The 19,653-nt window shown below is 39.1% G+C and overlaps 2 protein-coding genes across 3 annotated transcripts; both read left to right on the top strand.

Moving 5' to 3' along the window:
• Window positions 1–382: 382 nt before the first annotated feature.
• On the top strand, window positions 383–9,913 carry ddt (D-dopachrome tautomerase). 2 transcript variants are annotated; one of them, XM_053240291.1, is made up of 4 exons: window positions 383–591; window positions 5,503–5,678; window positions 6,841–6,879; window positions 9,482–9,913. In XM_053240291.1, the coding sequence occupies exons 1-3, from the start codon at window positions 484–486 to the stop codon at window positions 6,854–6,856; spliced, it is 300 nt and encodes a 99-aa protein (XP_053096266.1). In that variant the 5' UTR covers window positions 383–483; the 3' UTR covers window positions 6,857–6,879; window positions 9,482–9,913. The 2 variants fall into 2 exon arrangements, with proteins under 2 accessions (XP_053096266.1, XP_026784806.1); XM_026929005.3 differs by lacking the exon at window positions 6,841–6,879 and having other exon boundaries at window positions 387–591.
• A 3,189-nt stretch (window positions 9,914–13,102) lies between these two features.
• On the top strand, window positions 13,103–19,122 carry gstt1b (glutathione S-transferase theta 1b). Its single transcript, XM_026929128.3, has 5 exons — window positions 13,103–13,301; window positions 14,934–15,021; window positions 16,457–16,607; window positions 16,749–16,925; window positions 18,522–19,122. Exons 1-5 carry the CDS (start codon window positions 13,190–13,192, stop codon window positions 18,717–18,719), a joined length of 726 nt encoding a protein of 241 aa, XP_026784929.2. The 5' UTR covers window positions 13,103–13,189; the 3' UTR covers window positions 18,720–19,122.
• The last annotated feature ends 531 nt before the right edge of the window (window positions 19,123–19,653 follow it).

Here is a 19,653-nt window from a genome sequence, read left to right as displayed (position 1 = left end):
AATTGTCCGTAGGCTTATATATAAGGATAAGCAGCACAGAGGATGGATGGATAGATGGATGTTTTAACTAATGTTTAGCTAATTGTGTGTTCACTAATATGGATTAGTCCATACCAAAATGGACTATTCAAGGTACAAGGTAGATTAAACCAAAACCTGCAGGTGGAAACTTTATATAAAATTTAAACTTAGGTTTAAAAACATAGAAACACGTATAAATATGAATTCCGTGTATCAGTCCACGAGAATAAATACATAATATTCTTAAATAGTCTTAATATTTCTGTGCAAGCAACCGGAACACGCGTTACACAAAACCGACCAATCACAGACAAAAACGAGCAGGCGTCTCTGCGTTTCAACCAATCACCTGTTGTGTGGGCGGGGCTTGTTTTGTTGCAGTTGGTTTTTCGGCACGGTGTCCAGGGCAGAGTACAAACTGAAGGAGTCTTTCAGACGAAAAAAATAATAATAATAAAAAAAATGCCGTTTATCAATTTAGAGACCAATTTGCCCGCAAGTAAATTCTCTGAAGACTTTCTGAAAAAGCTATGCTCCACCACAGCGGCTGTTCTGGGAAAACCGGAGGATGTGAGTATTGCTAATATTCCAGCTAATAGAGCTAGCTAGTGTTGTTAGGATAATAAGGTCATGAAGTGTTAATTAAGTGTGACCTGTTAGTAATGTTTACTTTTACATTTAATGCCATTAATCGTCATTTAAGTGTGTAATTTTCCAGACCACACCAAAATTAGTGTATTTTATAAGAGGGAATTTCCTCCCAGGGCAGCACGGATATTGCTAAAACAGTTTTTTAGCACTTTTTTTTTGTTGTTGAACTGAAAACCGGTTTACCGGTTAACTGCTCCAGCTCAAGCTCAGCCCCTTCATACCACTGGAATTATGGGATTTAATCAAGTCAAGTCAAGTGGGATTTTAATGTCATTCCTCTTTAAAGCAGGTATACACTGCAACTAAATGTCGTTTCTCCAGGACCATGGTGCAATACATAAGAATACAGTAGTACAGTACACAAGACTACATAAAGTGCAAATACACAACATTGTGAGACCAGTGCCAGACAATAAATACACAGTACAATAGATACACAACAGTGACAACAGAACAGTGTGTTGTGTGAGAAGGCTGTTGCAACGATGGACTTTAACTTTGCTATTGCAAATGATGGACTTTAAACTACTGACTAGTGTAGAAGATAGATAGATGGATAGATCACTTTATTCAGAGAGAATTTCACCTGTTAATACACAGACACACACACACATACACATACATATAGGGGGCATAGTGGCTTAGTGGTTAGTACGTTTGCTGCGCACCTCCAGAGTTGGGGGCTTGATTCTCACCACTGACCTGTGTGTGCAGGGTTTGCATGTTCTTCCCGTGCTCCGGGGGTTTCCTCTGGGTCCTCCGGTTTCCTCCCCCAGTCCAAAGACATGCGTTCTAAGCATATCTAAATTGTCCATAGTGTGTGCGATTGTGCACACCCTGTCCAAGGTGTCCCCTGCCTTCTGCCCCGAGTCCCCTAGGATAGGCTACAGGCTTCCCGTGACCCTGGGTAGAATAAGCAGGAGAGAAAATGTGTGTGTGTGTGTGTGTGTGTATATATATATATAAAAGAATACAGTGTAAGAGTGTGATGTGGTAGTGCAGTGGGGTGTAAATATTGTAGATACAAGCAGCAGACTTGAGTGGAATTAAAGTGGCAGTGAAAACATTGTCAAAAGTGTAAACATCGTAAACAGCAATAAAATTGTGTAGAGTGAATATGAGAAAAGGAAAAAAAGAAAAACGAAGTAAAGTGGCCGTGCATATGAATAAGAATAGTGGATGGTGGTAGTTCAACTATTCAAATTCAACTATTGTTTATCCTAAGGCTGGCTCAATGTACAGTGTGATCGCTGTTGGTACAAACGACTTCCTGTACTGCTCCTTTCTACAGAAGCACTTAATGAGTCTTCTACTAAAGGAGTTCTGCTGTTTAACCAGTAGGTCATGGAGGGGGTGCTTTTTATTGTCCAGAATGGCTGTGAGTTTATTGAGTGTCCTCTTTTCCACCACCACCTCAAAACCATACGGAGCAGCCCAAGACCAAGCCTTCTTGACCAGTTTGTTGAGTTTTTTTGCATCACAATCTCTGATGCCGGCTCCCCAGCATACTGCTGCAAAGAAGACTGCACTGGATACCACATGCTCATCTGCTCATCCCTTTCCTCTGCAAAACCTCTGAGTTGTCCAGCTTGTTGTTGAGATGGACACCAAGGTATCTGTAGGTATCAACCAGCTCAACATCCTGACCCATGAGGGAAATGTGGTATTCCTGTCATGTGGTATTCCTGTCATCTTCTCTCTCACTAGGAGAGGTTGGATGGTGTTAAATTCACTTGAGAAATCAAAGAAAGTTATTCTCACTGTGGTGTTGTTGTAGTCCAGGTGGGAGTGGGCCTTCTGCAGTAGATATATGACTGCATCATTCACGCCTACCTGTGGCTGGTAGGCAAACTGCAGGGGATCCAGAAAACAGCTGACGTCTCATTAAGAGAAAGCATCTAATGCAGCTTTGTAAGGTGCAGGTGTATAGTGGTATTGAGTTTCTGGGTTACTGGGTTAGGGCTTTGTCTAGCCCAGGTTAGCGTAGGGAGGCAGCAAGGTATAGAGTAGTCTTACTGCCTCAGGGGAGAAGCTGCTGCGGAGTCTGCTGGTGGTGGTACAGGTGCTCCGGTACCTTCTGCGTGATGGCAGGAGGGTGAAGAGTCCATGCTAGGGGTGGGAGCTTGTGGCATTGCAGATGCAGCTGTTGTTGTACGGGGTGGCGATGTTTAGGAGAGAGACCCTAATGATCTTTTCAGCTGTTCTCACAATTCACTGCAGGGTCTTGCGGTGAGAGACTGCAGTTCCTGTACCACACGGTGAGATGGCTGGTTAGGATGCTCTCTATCGTCCCTATTTAGAAGATGGTGAGGATGGGAGGGGAAGCTTGGCTCTCTTCAGGCTCCACAGGAAATGGAGGTGCTGCTGGGCCTTCTTGGCTAGGCAGGTGGTGTTGAGTGTCAGGAGAGGTCTCTCTGTCAGGTGCACACCAAGAAATTTGGAACTTTTGACTCTCTTCACAGTTGTTCTGTTGATGTGCAGTGAAGTCAGCAGTCATCTCTTTTGTCTTATCACCATTGAGAGATAGTGTTGTCTTTACACCATTCTGCGAGCTGCTTCACCTCCTCCCTATACGGTGACTCATCATTGTTGCTGATGAGGCCCACAACTGTAGTGTCATCAACAAACTTGATGGTGTGATTTGAACTGTATTTTGCAGCACAGTCATGAGTTAGCAGAGTAAACAGCAGTGGACTGAGCACCAGTGTTCAGTGTGGTAGTGCTGGAGTTGGTGTTGCCGATCCTAATGGATGGGGGTCTCCTGGTCAAAAGGTCCAAGATCCAGTTACAGAGGGAGGTGGTCAGACCCAGCATTCTCAGCTTTTCTGTTAGTTGTTATGGGATTATTGTGTTGCATGCTAACTGAAGCTAATCAGCACATTCTCTGAGTACCTGACCAGATATGTTGTCAGGACCAGCAACTAGCAATATTTAATGTGTCAGCTGTCTACACTGTCCTGATTTTCACTGTAGTGTGGCATCAGGGTACTTCTGAGCACTTATTATTTAGGACTCATTTATGGTTTCTTATGTACTAATTCAGGACACTATTAGGAATATAAGTACACTATATGGCCAAAAGTAACTGGACACCTGACCATCACACTCATATGTGGGTCTTCCCTAAACTCTTGCCACAAATTTGGAAGAATGTACAATGGTATAGGATATCTTTGTATGAATACAACCATGAATACAAGATCGGAGTGGAAGAACTCAAGTGACTGACTGATCAGTGCCCAACCACAAAGGAAGGACTAAATCTGGAATGGGATGCTCAGAAACCCCCATGGTTGTGATGGTCAGGTGTCTATAAACATTTGTCCATATAGTTTGTGTTATTGGACTTTGTGTAGGCAGCCAATTTAACTGTTTAAAAATCCACTCAGTGATGTTTACAAAAAAAAAAAAGAAAAGAAAACAAATAAATGACCCATGATTAATTATTTCTTAATTAATTAATTACATAACTTAATTACATTATTTAAAACATACATGAGATGATGTCAAATTGCTTTGCACATTCTGCATTCTTTTTTTTTTTTCTTTCTGGATTTTTTTCCCCCACTTTCTCCCCAATTTGGTCACCTACCAATACCCATCGCTCAGCCAGCTCTGCCCTATCGTGTGACAGCTACCAGCCAGGGAGGATGAAGGATAATACGTGCTTCCACCGAAACACGTGAATCCACAAAGTGCTATCTAACCTCTTCTGTGTACATGAGCTCACAGATGCCTGTGATTGGCTAGGTGTTGCTGTGATTGACAGGGGAGAGAGAGTATGCCATCCCTCCCACTCAGAGAGCATGGTCATTGTTGCTTCCTTGGCTCCCGAAACTAACTTTTTTCCCCATATCATCCCGGTACTCTCCCGAAGGCTAATGCCAACAGTCCCAGACATTGAATCAACTATCTCAAAGTTCAAAGTGATACAATTATATATATTCCAGACATTTTGGTGCTACAAAACTCAGGTAAGTAACTAAAGGTAAGTAATATTAGTATTGTAACATACAGGGAAACCGTCAAAGCAGATCTTCCTGACAATTTTTTGGTCATAGGAAACTAGAAAAGAAATTAAATTTCTGCAATGATAATATAAAATTGCAACAAGAAGTTGCAATAAAAGTAAATATCACTGATATTAATGCAGAAATGAGCAAAGTCACTCTGACCTGTATAGATACACGTGCCAGTGTGCTCTGCACAAGGCCATCTGACATCTTTTTTATGGTGAAGTCATTTCATTGAAACTGCAGGCTGTATTGTCAGGTAAGGGCTGCACTGCAGTGCTCTATGAGAAATTCTGGAGACTTCTCTGTAAATTGTCTTGACTGCACTTTGACCCACAAATGTGAAAGTGAATATGATGTGTAAAAAAAAAAAAATTCAGGCCACTCATGCATTATTATTTATTCTGTTGTATACATTTATTCATCCCCAGAATTTTCACAGCCATTGCAAGTTCATCCCAAATGAAAAAAATAAATCGTCCCCGGGCCAATTTTTACCATCCCCAGTATTCTGCGTGAGACTCCTTGCTATGAATACAATGATTAGCTCATGTGGCCACTACAATGTTTAAACAGGGAGCGGAGTCGCTGCAGATTTCCTCCCTTATTGGTGTGCACCTGTCACTTTGGGCAGTGTCCTAAATGCCTCCATATAACCCTTCTCCAAGATAGACAGAAATTTAGGAACCTGTGATCTAAGCCATTATACTTGCTCTGATATAAACAGGCCACTAGGTGTCATTATAGAGCTTTGAGAACTGTAACACAGGATAACTTGGATTTAATCCGACACTTCGGTAATTTTTTTTTTCCCCAGAGGATGAATGTGGTGGTGAAGCCTGATCTGCCCATGCTTATTGCCGGCTCATGTTCCCCTGCCGTTTCACTCTTGGTTTCTGCCATTGCTGTGACCGACACTGCAGAGAAAAACAAGGAACACAGTGCCAAACTCTTCCAGTTTCTCACCCAGGAGCTGGGACTCAGCCAGGACCGGTCAGTAGGAGATGTAGCACCACTGATTCAACACTTTCATTAACTTTAACTCAAGTTTACCAACTTGAGCAGAAAACTTCAGACTTTGGCCCTTCAGGACCAGATTTGGTCTTCAGATTTTGTATTGTAAACTTTGATCACATTGTCAATCTGTAAAGTATATGTTGGTGCAAATTTAATGTTTTAAAGCAAGGAATCTTGCATATTTGGCATTCAGACCAAAAATAGAGACAGTGACGTGTATTTCACCAGTTGAGTATGAGTAGCAGTGTCCTGTGCAGTGTAGTCTATGCTCTTTTACCTCCACACACTAGGTATATGCCAAAACCACATTCAGTTATAGGCATTTGGTACTTAAAGAAGACAACATGCAGTGTTCACACTGTGCTTATGTTTAAAAATAAGATACTTTAATACACATTGAGCTAGCCTTCCCAGTGTTCTCTACTCCAGAGCTGAGGAGTGGCGAAAGAAAAACACTGGCTGAGCTGCAGCTGATCTTTAGAATAAACAGTAGGCCTGCTGTGAAGTGCTCGGAATTGGATGTACTTTTTCACGAGACACAGCACTGTCCATCCTTTTACTCCGCAGATGTATTGACAGGCCTTTTGGAAAGTGAAATGAACCACAGAATTCCTACATTCGGTTCTATTAGTGCCTACTTTCATACCTGGTCCATTTTTTAAAAAGAATTAATATTGAATTTCATATTTGTACATGCATTTGCCAACTGTATCTAATAGCAAATGGGTCTAGGGATTACACTATTTGGCTAGCCAGAGCAAGTCTGTAATCTAAAGCAGCCCTACATGCAATGGATAACATGAACGTGCTTGTGGATATGTGAATGGTGTGTGTATGTATGTGTGTATATATGTGTGTATGTATGTATGACTGTAGTTCTTTACTGTAAGGAGATGCTAGGAATAGTGTGTCCACCTGGTTAGTGTAGATAAGAAGATACCATTAACTGTATGGTGCATGATTTAGTACCAGTATTTATTGAGAATCCAGGTGCATGTTTCTGATTATAAGGCAGATAACTAGCAGGTTCATTATATGGAGTTATTGGTGCATGATTGTTGAGCACCGAATGCTTTTTTGAAGAACTGACATGTTTTATTTTCCCTTTTTCTTGACTTGCTTACGCTGAATGCTGTAGATATCAGAAACCTTGAAAATGCACCACGAAGAATGCCAGGTACAGTCATGGGAAAAGGAAAGTACACCCTCCTTCAATTCTACGTTTTTATTTATCAGGATCTAAATATAATAATTTTGTGGTTCTCACCAACTTCTATAAACAAACAGATAATCTCAGGTGACCAAAAAAAAAAAAAAAACAGATTTCAGTATGTAGCCAACAAAAACCAACATTCAGAAAACAGGTAGGAAAAAATAAGTACACTCTATAATTGAGTAACATGTAGATCGTTTTGGAGAAATTTTTCCTTCCATGAAAGCCATACTTGTTCAGTCTCTTTCTGATTGTGCTGTCATGAACATAAACATTGAATGTGCTTACAGAGGCCCGTAGTTCTCATGATGTATCACTTGGGTCTTTCTTTATATCTCTGAGCATTAAATGGTCTGATGTTGGAGTGAATTTGATGGGACGCCCACTCGTGGGAAGATTGGCAACTGTTTTGAAGGTGCTCCATTTATAAACAATCCTTCTCACTGTAGAATGGTGAATTTCAAATCGTTTGGAGATGGCCTTATAACCCTTCCCAGATTGATGAGCAGCAACAGTTGCTTCTCTGAGGACATGGCTGATGACCTTTCTTCTTGGCATGATGTAGACACACACCTGTGTGCCCCAGAACACCAAACTGCCAAAAGTCTTTTATAGAGATAGTCACAGTTCTTGATGAATAGCTAATCTTGTCAACTTGAATTTCCCTACAGGGGATCAATAAATGTGCATCTTATCTTAATCTTGTGTATTTCATTAGTAACACCTGGCTGCTAATTACTCTCTTAATGATTGTGGAAGGTTGTTTATTTGTTTCTAGAAGTTGGTGAGGACCACACAATTGTTATTTAGGCCCTGATAAATAAAAACATAGAATTCAAGGAGGGTGTACTTTCTTTTTCCCATGACTGTACACAAATACGTGTTGTAACATAACATAACGTAATACAGAACACTGCTACACATGGAAAGATCATTTAGTAAGCCTTAGTGTTCCAGACTCTTCAAACATTATTTTTACTGCATTATATTTATGTATAGTCAGGTCCATAAATATTTGGCCGTTTACAAAACCCCCATCCTTTTTAAAGGACCAAAAGTAATTGGACAAACTATTAATCGTAAATTAAACTGACATTTTTAATACTTGGTTGCAAATCCTTTGCAGTCAATGACTGCCTGAAGTCTGGAACCCACAGACATCACCAGACGCCGAGTTTCTTCCCCGGGGATGCTTTGCCAGGCCTTTACTGCACCTGTGTTCAGCTTCTGCTTGTTCTCGTGGAGTGTTTTTTTTCAGTTTTGCCTTCAACAAGTAAAATGCATGGGTTAGGGTCAATTGGATTCAGGTCAGGTGATTGACTTTTGGCAATTGGAGAACTTTCCACTTCTTTGCCTTAAAAAAAGTCTTGGGTTGCATTTGAAGTATGCTTCAGGTCATTGTCCATCTGCAGTGTGGAGCAGCATCCAAAGAGTTTTGATGCATTTGGCTGAATCTGAGCAGATAATCTCTGTACACTTCAGAATTCATACTGCTACAGTGACATCATCAATAAATATAATGGAACCAGGTTCATTGGCAGCGATACACACATGCACACCATAGGATGAGGTGGTATTCATCGGATCATGAGCAGTTCCTTCTCTTCTCCATACTTTTCTCTTCCCATCATTCTGTTACAAGTTGATATTTGTCTCATCTACCCATAGGATGTTGTTCCAGAACTGTGCAGGCTTTTTTAAAAGATATTTTTGGCAAACTCTAATTTGGTCTTCCTGTTTTTTTTTTTTTTAACATCTTGTGGTAAATCCACTATATTTACTCTGCTGAAGTTTTTTTTTTTATTATTATTATTATTGATGCTGACACACATACATTTACCTCCTGGAGGTCCTGGAAGTTCTTGATCTGGCCAACTGTTGTACAGGGGTTTTTCATCACCAGAAGAATTCTTCTGTCATCTACCACCCTTTGGTTGTTCCTGAGCTCACCAGTCCATTCTTTCTTTTTAAGAATGTACCAGATAGTTGATTTGGCCACACGTAATGTTTCAGCTTTCTCTCTGGTGGGTTTGTTTTGATTTTTCAACCTAATGATAGCTTGCTTCACTGGCAGTGAGAGCTTTTTGGACTTCATATTGAGAGTTAACAGCAACAGATTCCAAATGCAAATGTCACACTTGAAATCAACTCTAGACCTTTTATCTGCTTACTTTGAAGTGAAATAATGAGGAAATAACACACACCTAGACATGGAACAGCTGAGAAGCCAACTGTCCAATTACTTTTGATCTCTGTACTTGCTGTACGTCCTACACAGTTCTCCAGATTTGTAAATACTCTCAAATTAAAGCTGAAAGTTAAATGTAACCTTATATAAATATAAGTTAAGTATTCATTAATTAATTTCAACTTCTATATACCGTGGTAGACAGCAAAAATAACAATAATTTTGTCAATGTCCAAATATTTATGGACCTGATTGTATGTATGCAGGCTGCACGTGTATCAGTGAGTGATTGTGAAAATGTGTGTATTCATAATATTATGTTTATATCATAAGAGACATCATCCTCACTGTTTTTTTGTTTCTTCTGTCTGTGTGTAGCATCGTGATCAGGTTCTACCCACTGGAGCCGTGGCAGGTGGGGAAGAAAGGCACAGTGATGAGCTTCCTGTAGACTAATTTAATTTCCATAGTCTAGCTGATTATGTGATCCCTGGTTATTATTTTTAATTATTTGTTTAATGTAGAATTTATATAGTTAATCAATTTAAAGTGATCATGTTTATCCTGAGGGGAGAAATAGAGGAGCAGCTTTGCCACACAGAAGGAATCTAACACCCAGAGGGAGAGAGAGATGGCCCCAGAGAAAAGTATTAGCCTAAAAATGCTTTGCATTTTTATTATTTCACTGATTCTACCCTTATTGCTTATTATTTTCCTTTTTTCATTCATTTTTCTAAATTGACCGAAATTATGCAGCATGAAATAGTTTTGTTGGATCAGTTCTTTGAATAAATGAGTTCTTAAATTAAATTGGGCTCATCAATCTTTAATTATTCCTGCATCCATTGCACACAGGATAACTGAAGGAAGAAAAATTCTAAATCCAAAACCAGTCTGAAAATAAATCCATTGTAACACAGTCACATGATTGTAAAATATGGTGTCTCAAACTTTGTGTGGTGTACAAAAATAGTTGTATTTCACTTGTTTTCTAATGTGAAGTGCTCACATTTCTAGCAGTCAGGTTTCTAGAAAAGGACATATGGATTCCTTACAATTTTTGCCATTAAATGAACAAAACACATTTGTTTTGGCTTAGTCATGAGGAATGTGGTAATCACAATACACAAGAGAACACACCTCATTAGACATAAACACACTCAGAGACACAGGATGTTGTTGTACAGTGTGCAACAAGTATGCTTGGAAGATCTGATGTTTTCAGGCATTTATGGAAAGCTATTTGGACATCTAATTATTCTAGGAAATTCATTAAACCACTGATGGACTACAAGTAAACATAACTTGCTATTGGACTCAGTACCACACAGGTAGTTTCACCAGCCTCTATTAACTTATACATGGACTTGATTGACTCACGGTAGCACATTGGTGTAGTGTTGCAGCCTCCTGGTTTGATCCTAAGCTTAGGTTAGAGTTAGGGTTACACTAATGTTCAAAGGTTTGAAATCACTCAGAATTTGCCTTGTTTTTGAAAGCAAATCACATTTTTTTCAATTGAAATAACATTAGATTTATCAGAAATACAGTCTAGACATTGTTAGTGTTGTAAATGACTATTATAGCTGGAAACAGCCGATTGGAATATCTACATAGGCACAGGAAGGCCCATTTTAGCAACCATCACTCCTGTGTTCCAGTGGTACATTGTGTTAGCTAATCTTATCATGTTAAACATCTCAATTTTACAAAGGTGTTTACTACTCCAGACCAGCGCAAACTGGCTCTAACCAGGGTAGGAAAAGAAGTGGGAGGCCCCAGTGCACAACTGTGCAAGAGGGTAAATAGATCAGAGTCTCTAGTTTGAGAAATGGACACCTCACACGTCATCAGCTAGAACCGTGATTAAATAGCACCTGCAAAACACAGTGTGTGCACAGTGCACAGTGATGGACTGGTGGTCTGCTTCCTGCCTCATGCCAAGTGTTCCTGGGATAGGCTCCAGATCCATTATGACCCTGACCAGGATAAAGCACATACTGCACTTAAACCTGATTTGAACTGCTGTAGGGATGCATGCAATCTTTGGCTGAGCAACAGTTCCAGAGCACTCTGGATCATCTACAGGGTTTAATGTTGTCAACTGGCCATCAGAAAGTTGCAGTGATCAGTCATGAAATGAAATGTGCCTGGGTTAGGAGTTGTATCGCATATTTTGACAGGTACAGACTGATCTTCTTGTTACACTGAGCAAGATCAGGGGGAACATCAGAAGATTTTTGCAGTGTGGTCTGTAGACATCATTAGCTGTTACCCCAAAGTTCTTGGTGGGTCTTGATGTAGGGACCCAAAGCCATTGGGTTGAATCAGTGGAATTGCTGGGATGACAAGAAAGTATGTCTTGGATTGGTGAGTTTGGGATGCCAGCACTTATGCTGCAAACAACTTACCTTGTAAGTGGTAATTCGCAGGTTGGAATGATGCCATTTTCGACCTTGGTGCTTTTGACATACGAAGGTCACAGTTAGCTGACTAGCATAGAGGCGTCCATGTCTTGATATTTCGAATTTTCTAATATGTCAAATTTCTGTTCACTTCTGATGCTTTGTGCAGCCATTTCATTTTGATGTCACTCCGTAAACTCGGAAGGAACTTGTAGATGAGAAGACTACTCCAAGTTGAAGAGTATGAATTTCAAGTTGAGGGGCATTTTCTTTGGTTTTGGTTTTATGTGAGGCAATCTAAAATATTTGATGAGACTAAGGTATTCTTCAAGGTTTGGGACAGGTAGAGTTGGGTGTCCTCGACACAGCAACTATAGGAGAAGCTTTGAGTTTGGATGACTTCCCTATAAAAAAAAAAAAAAAAAAAAAACCTGAATGTAGTACAAAGTCCAACTGAATACCTCAGCAAATAAAACTGCAACACTGAGGGAAAACATTCTTCCTTGTAATGTTTAATGAAAGTTATTCATCAACCATGATGAGTATGCTTTCTCCCCAGTCTTGTATTCGAAATGTTTCCTAATCTGTGAGTAAATGAAGCACAGCCAAAGATATAACTGAGATTAATAAAGAGATTAATAAAGTTATTCAAAAGCCTGTAGATTCCCTGTGACTATAACGAGTCAGTGTCATTAGTGATCTTTTTGTTAATTTACAGGGTGTAAGGGTGAAGCTGAACCTCCCAAGCGACTCATGACCTCGAAATCCTGGCTACAGCCCTGGACACCATTGTAGGAGAGTTTTGTAATAAAAGAAAATATTTTAAAAGACTATCTCAGTAGATAAAGTGAGTAAACTTTGTTATCTGGGATGGACTGACATTCTTTCCTGGGTGAATTCTTCGTCCTTGAGCCCAGTGTTTCCGGGATAGGCCCCGGATCCACTGCTATTCCTGAAGATGAAGGAAGGAATGAAATGAACTTGGTCATGGCTGTGCTTCAGAATGCATACATGAAGAAAAGCACCCTGTTTGTTGTTATTAGAAATGTGAAATATAGTCACGTGTGAACTTTCAATATTGATTTAGAATATGCATTTATGAATGATTTTCCAAAAAAAAAAAAAAATGGAAAAAAAGCACCTACATTTTTAAGAAACATTGTATATCACATCTGGGTAAATCCCATCAAGTGATTTTCTTGGAGAAAATTTGACTTCTGTACAGTAACTTATGTACTGTCTGAGGAAAAGTTAAGATTTGGGTCTGTAAATTCAGTCAAAAATACAAAAATTTTATGGTTTGTAAAACCTTAAATAGCAGAAAATTAGAGAAACATTTCATTCCAAATGGACTCAAAATATGCTTCAATTGAGAAAATAATAAAAAATATACACCATGTCGTGCCATTAAAGTATAATAAACTCGAAAGAAATTGAAGAGTTACAAGTTGCAGGAGAAAAAAAAAAAAAAAAAAAAAACACGCCTGAGAAAGCAGCTACGTGGGTGGGACTTACTCTGTGGAAAACTGTATGATTGACAGTAGCTTCCTCAAATTGTTGGAAAGGGGCGTGGCTTTTGTTGTATTTTTCTTGTCCCGTGAAGGCTTGAGCTCTGTGAGCGTTACGAAAGTGCTTCGTACGGTAGGAGAAAGAAAGTGAAGTGGTTAAAAAAAGAGTAAAAATGGTGTTGGAACTTTATTTGGACCTTATTTCTCAGCCATGCCGCTCGGTTTACATCTTCGCCAAGAAGAACAACATCCAGTTTGAGTACAAGAAGCTGTCTCTCATGGCAGGTAGGCTGCAGAGAAGTCTGAGGCTGTGTCCTAAACTGCATAGTAGTGTTACTAAATACTGTGCTGTTTCAGGCACTAGTACAGGTTTGAGCATTATTTCCTAAGACGTGTGTATATCATTTTAATATGCTATTTTGTATGACTGATTTTCTTTTTTATTATTATTATTATTATTATTATTATTATTATTATTTTTTTTTTTTTTTTAGCCTGAAATCTGGCTTCACTGGTCATTGGTGAGATTTTATCCCCAGTAAACCTTATGATTTTTTTTTTATTATTATTATTTTTAATTTATTTGTTTAGGGCTATTCTTCTTTGAAGAGCAACATACATGATATATGATTTTAAAGCTCTGAGAAAGTTTTTTTTTTCCACTAAAATGCACATACAAGCATGTTCATTATTTTTCAAAACCTCCTTTTCAGATCTTTCATCCATGCACAAGGCACCTGTGTGTATTTGACACATATTTCACACAGATCTGCACAATAGTACAGAACATGGCTTCTGACCCAGATTCTGGAGCTTAATCAGTGTTTCAGAGCTTTTGTGCCTGTGTTATGGACACCAATATGAGAGTGTAATTAAAAAAAAAAAAAAGAACAAAAAAAATTCAAGGGAAAACTTTTTTGGTGAGACATCCTGTACTAGTCTTGTGTCCATCCAATTAAATGCTCCCTAGACAGTATATGTCCCGCCCCTTCTTTTTAGCAGTGAACATGGTTCATCTTTTCATTTCATTCTGCACACTCTACTCTTTTCCAACCATCGCTTTGTTGGTGTTGGTTGGAGTTTATTTATTTAGAAGAGGGTGGTTTTTTTTTTACAAGTTCAAGGTTGTGTGACAAGCACTTTTCAGATGAGTATTTTACCAACTTGGGCTGTTGCCAGATTTTCCTGCTACCTCAGACTGATCAAGAACATGATGCCAGGACGAATATCTGGAACGCAGTGCTGAGTTAAGGTTTTAGCCAACGCGGTGTAACAACCTAGACAAAAGTACATACAAATAATAACAATACTTTAGCTATAAGCCTATCACTCAGATGTATCAGATGTCTCCCAGTGACAGTTCTATGGCTCTTCATCACTGTTGCGGACGACCGCAGCTCAAACATGTACAAGCATAACTCCAACAACACACAGCAGCTCGTCATCTGGGGTATGGTCCTTGGTAAAACTGTCGTTACTGTCGATTGTGTTTAGACTCGGCGAGGTTGTGGTGTATCTTGAATGCGTTTGGCTGTTGTGTAAATCAGTCAAGCACTTCAACACGCCATCAGTCGGACTCCGGTGTGAGAGGAAATATATCAACATATGGAATCAAATCACAGCTCTCAAGCCATTTCATGGCGATTTTAAAGGCATTGACCGTTCATATGTTTCTCATCATATGAATTACTGAAGCGATTTGCCAGGTTTTGGTTGTGTGTGTTTGTGTTTATATACATACATTATATGTGTTTATATGTATATTTTATATGTATGTATATAAACACACATAACCAAAACCTGGCAAATCACTTCGGTAATTCATATGACGAGAAATTTCTTTGATATTTTTAAAAATCAGTTTATATTTATAATGATTCTTATTCAAGCTGTCTTGCTTATACCTTTGATTTCCAGGTGAGCACTATGGTGAAGAGTTTGGCAAGATCAACGTAATGAGAAAAGTACCTGCCCTCCGAGATGGAGATTTTTGCCTGGGTGAAAGGTGTGTGATTCACAGCTAATGACCCTCATTAAAGAAAAACCAAAAAAAAGTTAAAATTATATGTATTCATTTGTAAACTATTTAGAAGTGGATGAGAAGGCCACACACAGCAATGAGACTCATGTCTGAATTTTCTTGAAGAGAAAGATACAGTATATCACGTGTTATGTGTAAAAGCTATAGGTCTATATTTTGGTCATTTTCACAGCTTAGATGCTCAACAGATACAAAAAAATTCCCTGGTGATGATCACAAGAAGCCTGTTGTGGTTGTCTCCTCGACAAAACCTCATGGCAGAAAGGCTTTGGCTGTTCTGTGTAACACAGGCTGTGTTGTCTCTCTCGCAAGCGATGGAATGCTGTAATAGTGAAATTAAAAGCTCATTGGAAAACCGTGGCCTCATGTCAAGAAATAATGTAATGTTTTGCAAGAAATAATGTATGAAGACATACATTCAAAAATACAGTTCTCTTTGTAGGGTTACATTAAAGAAACTGGATTTAAATTCCCAGTGTTTTCTCTGGTTTCTTGTTTATAGCCTACCACTAAACTTTCCGCCACTACATGGCTTCTAAAACTATTTTTTCTGTCTTCCTAGATGAGTATAGCCTTGAGCTTTGCTGTCTTAACTTCTGTAAAATGTTACATATTGAACTGAGTGGAATGTGAGAATTCTTCCAAGAAAAACTCCAAAATGTTACATATTGTAGCTTTTTTCTCTTTAGCTCTACATGTACCAAAATAATGATTTGTTCCAAGTTAATGTTCAAAATATTGTTTCAAGACCTTTGTGTAGTAGGCTTGAAACTGATAAGGAATCTCAGATGGATTACATCACGCCAGAAAATGTGCTATCTATATTGTAAATATCTGAGATGCTTTTCTGCTCGTCATGATTGTACAGAGTGATTATTTGAGTTACCATAGTCTTCCTGTCAGCTTGAATCAGTCTGGCCATTCTCCTCTGACCATATAGGTCATATGTTAGCTCTTAGCACACCTCTGTGGGCATAGTGACTGTCTGCCAACAAGGAGTGTAGCATCTGATTTCTTTTGCACACTTTTCTGGCCACAAGCCTCAGAATCTTGAAGGCTACAGTCCCACTGGTTCTCTGCACTTTTCCAGCAGAAAATAAGCATTTGAATACTGTGACACAATGAGCTTTTCAGAGAAGGATCCCCGAAAGGATCCCATGACAGAATCCCATCTTTAAACGTTACTAGAGGTGTCTTTTTAGTTAGTGGTGAGTAAAGAAGATAATCGTAAGTGTTTGTTGGCCTTTTTTGTGCGAAGTGGTCTGTGGTTATCTGCCATGTTCTGCCAACTGAATTGCCTCTTTCTGTGAAAGTAGGTGTTTCTTGGCAACGTACCAGACTCTCTAGCAAATGCTTGCAAGACTAGTGAAAAGTAAAATACTTAATGCTCTCTCTTCAGTGTTGCCATTATGCAGTACATGGTGGAGAAATATGGCACCCCGGATCACTGGTACCCAGCTGATGTGCAGAAGAGAGCACGTGTGAACGAGTATCTGTCCTGGCAGCATTCAGCCATTAGACCCCATGGGTCCAAGATGTTCTGGCTAAGGGTGAGAGGTCATCAGTCTAATCTAAGTATAAGGTCTCATGTAAAGGAATTATTTCTCTGCTTTTTAATTGTACCTTCCAGTTGCTTAGTTTCATAATAGCAGCAGTGTTTTAATTGCAAACTGCAATTCCTTTGTCTTTAGCTCATGATTCCAAAGGTTTTGGGCACGGAGATTCCCAAAGACAAAATGGATGCTGCTGTAGAGGATCTCGACAGCTCACTGAAGCTCATCGAGGAAAAGTTTCTTCAAGACAGACCTTTCATCGCTGGAGAAGAGATCTCACTGGCTGATCTGGTCGCGATTGTGGAAGTCATGCAGGTACAAACCTAACTGAATCGTTTCCATGTAAATGTGAAGAGGAACAACAAAATTATATCATTAAAACAATGCCAGCAAAACACACAATCATGAGCTAATTTGAAAACCATTTTCCATATTTTAGAATAATACACCATAATTGGCACATACTGTTTAGCAAATAGTGTTAACTAGCTAAGAATTAGCAAGAACAAAATAAATCTCACATTGTTACTGTGCCATATTTTTTTTACGTTTGAAATTTTACATGATTAAAATTAATACCATTGTTACAGACACCAGTGGTATTATTAGTGGTATAGGCTGATAAAGCCCTGCGCATAAATCCGTGTGGCATGCATTAAAGAGAACCTGACCCAAAGTTTTTCAAAATATACAACACTGCAGTGAATGTGGTACGTATTCCAAACACTAGGCACAGTTGCTTCTGGTCCTTAATGAGAGCATTATAATGCTCATAGCTGCAGACACGATGGTACAAACACCATTGCTGGAAGCCTGATACAAACACACTACACTGTCTGGTACTATTACTGGTACTATGACTAGATTGTCACCTTCTGTTCAAAACAAACTGAAATTTTGAGACAGCTTGTTCCTTTAGTGTGCTTTTGTACTACCTCTAAAGTTAAAATTCTCGAGTCTGTTCAACAAATCTTGGTATTTGATTCCGTTCAGTTAAATGATTTGTTTAATTGCACTGTTTGCACAAATGTGCAGCCTAATCATGCAACCAACACTACTATTACACATACTGAAACTGAAATATACTGAAACACTGGAAATTCCAGCTCGGACCAAGTGAACCCAGAGCGGACTCGCTGAACTCGGTGTACACATTTGTAACTGATTCAAAAAGGCACAGTTGTTTATGTACAAAACACATCTAACACTGTTTCTGTGAAGTTAATAGCAGAGGGATGGATGAAATTCCACACATTGTTCTATTTCCACATGTGATTTCTCTGCTTTCACATTAGCAGGGTGATGTATGCTTCTTTTTGGTTAGTTTTGGCACCCAGGGGGTTCACAATGTTGCTGTGTTGTGCTGTGTTTTGAGGTCGAATGATCCTCACACTCAACTGAATACAGTATTAAGACTTTTTGATCTATTCAAAAAAAATTGAATATAAAATATAAGCACTTTGAGGGATCCTTTCTTTATACTTAAGAGAGAGCAGCATCATAATGTTGAGTGCTTTTTATTTTTAATAAAGAACAGCATTAGCATGTTGAGTGATTTGAGTCTGAATAAAGTATAGTATAGTATTTGTATATTTCTATATAAAGTATAGTATAGTATTTGCACTATTTGAGTGCTGTCTTATTGTCTGTTGAGATTTTGGTATGTGGCCACTGTTAGTTCTGAAGAAAAACCACCCTACCTTGGTCACTCAGGTTGACGAGGAGGTTGAGGAGCCTTTGACAGGCTACGCAAATGAGGTCACAATCACAAACCGATGACTTTACAGGAACTCAGCAGGGAAACAAGCAAAAGCTCCTAGTTCCAGAAGAAACTGCCTTGGTTTTTGTCCGCTCAGTCATAAAACCACATTTACACGTGTAACCCATCATTTTCTGTGTCATGGCTCTCAGCCTGTAGGTGCTGGTTTAGATGTCTTTGATGGACGGCCCAAACTGAGCGCATGGAGGGATCGAGTTCGGGCCGCGATCGGTGCTGAACTGTTTGATGAAGCTCATGAGGCAATCCTCTCGGCCCAGGAAATGGCACAAAACCTGGACGCCAGCAAACTGCAGCACTTCAAAGCCAGGATCCTCAGAATATTCTTATGAGAAAAGAAAATGCAATGCAAGCCTATGAATGCAAGATTACTCAAGCTTGATTGTGTAACCTGAATGTAACTTTCATGGAAAGTTATATATCATGGAAAACATAATTAACAAAATAGACAACCACTGTCTCATTTCAATTTATTACTTTACTTAACTTTTTTGCATTTCAGAAGCCTAAAGTTAATTGTTGATGTTAGCAGTGTTGTTAGCATAAAATAAAATCTGTTAAAATATTGACAGTTCAGAGCAAACAATTCAGACTATTTTAGACTATGTAATAAACCTGAACACTTCTTTTCCAACTTAAACCTTGTTGTGTTTTCAAAAACAGACACTTTACATACTATGCATTTGATTTCGCAATAGTATTACACTGCTAATTAAATCCTGTATATCTGCAGTTCCCCAGTGTTTCTCTGAGCCATTTCATTTCCTCCAACTTCAAGTTCTTGTACTCTTATTGACCGTGAAGCAGACTGATGGTCTTCAGAGCATTGTTCCAGCAAATTCTTCATTACACTTGAGGAAAGAGTTGGGCAGTGAGGAATGCAAGCGTGATTTTAACATGTTTCCTGCAGCTGAAAGCCGGTGTTAAATCAGCCTCATGTGCAGTTTTCTGTACCAGAGAAGAAAAACAACAGCTGTGGCTTTTCCCCTTGTCTTAATAATTCATCTCAAAAGTCCAAATAGTTTGGTTGTACAGCAAAGCACATTCCCTAATACAAAATACATTATTAAAGACAGAATCAGGACAGTGTTGTTACAAGGATCAGGCTATGGTGCCTGTTGTCTCAGTTTCCAGATCTTCCAGAGTGCCTCAGCTCTCAGACACTCTTATCTCTAAAAGTCTGAACACTCGGCTTTCATTGAAAAGACATTTCATCTGTTTCAACATTTGGCACTTGGCTTGTCTTTGGTAGACAGATGAAAAACT

This window comes from Pangasianodon hypophthalmus, chromosome 15, assembly GCF_027358585.1.
Source record: "Pangasianodon hypophthalmus isolate fPanHyp1 chromosome 15, fPanHyp1.pri, whole genome shotgun sequence".
Lineage (NCBI taxonomy): Eukaryota > Metazoa > Chordata > Actinopteri > Siluriformes > Pangasiidae > Pangasianodon > Pangasianodon hypophthalmus.
The sequence above is the reverse complement of the archived record's forward strand: the minus strand, read 5'-3'. Positions and strand labels throughout refer to the sequence as shown.

What these genes read in the sequence shown, in the direction of transcription:
- gstt1b (XM_026929128.3), top strand. Translation starts at nt 13,190, where the DNA reads ATGGTGTTGGAACTTTATTTGGACCTTATTTCTCAGCCATGCCGCTCG. An exon ending in CCAAGATGTTCTGGCTAAGG is followed by an intron (nt 16,608 to 16,748) that starts GTGAGAGGTCAT and finishes CTTTGTCTTTAG; the next exon opens with CTCATGATTCCAAAGGTTTT. An exon ending in CGATTGTGGAAGTCATGCAG is followed by an intron (nt 16,926 to 18,521) that starts GTACAAACCTAA and finishes CATGGCTCTCAG; the next exon opens with CCTGTAGGTGCTGGTTTAGA.
- ddt (XM_026929005.3), top strand. Translation starts at nt 484, where the DNA reads ATGCCGTTTATCAATTTAGAGACCAATTTGCCCGCAAGTAAATTCTCT. An exon ending in TTCTGGGAAAACCGGAGGAT is followed by an intron (nt 592 to 5,502) that starts GTGAGTATTGCT and finishes TTTTTTCCCCAG; the next exon opens with AGGATGAATGTGGTGGTGAA. An exon ending in CTGGGACTCAGCCAGGACCG is followed by an intron (nt 5,679 to 9,481) that starts GTCAGTAGGAGA and finishes GTCTGTGTGTAG; the next exon opens with CATCGTGATCAGGTTCTACC.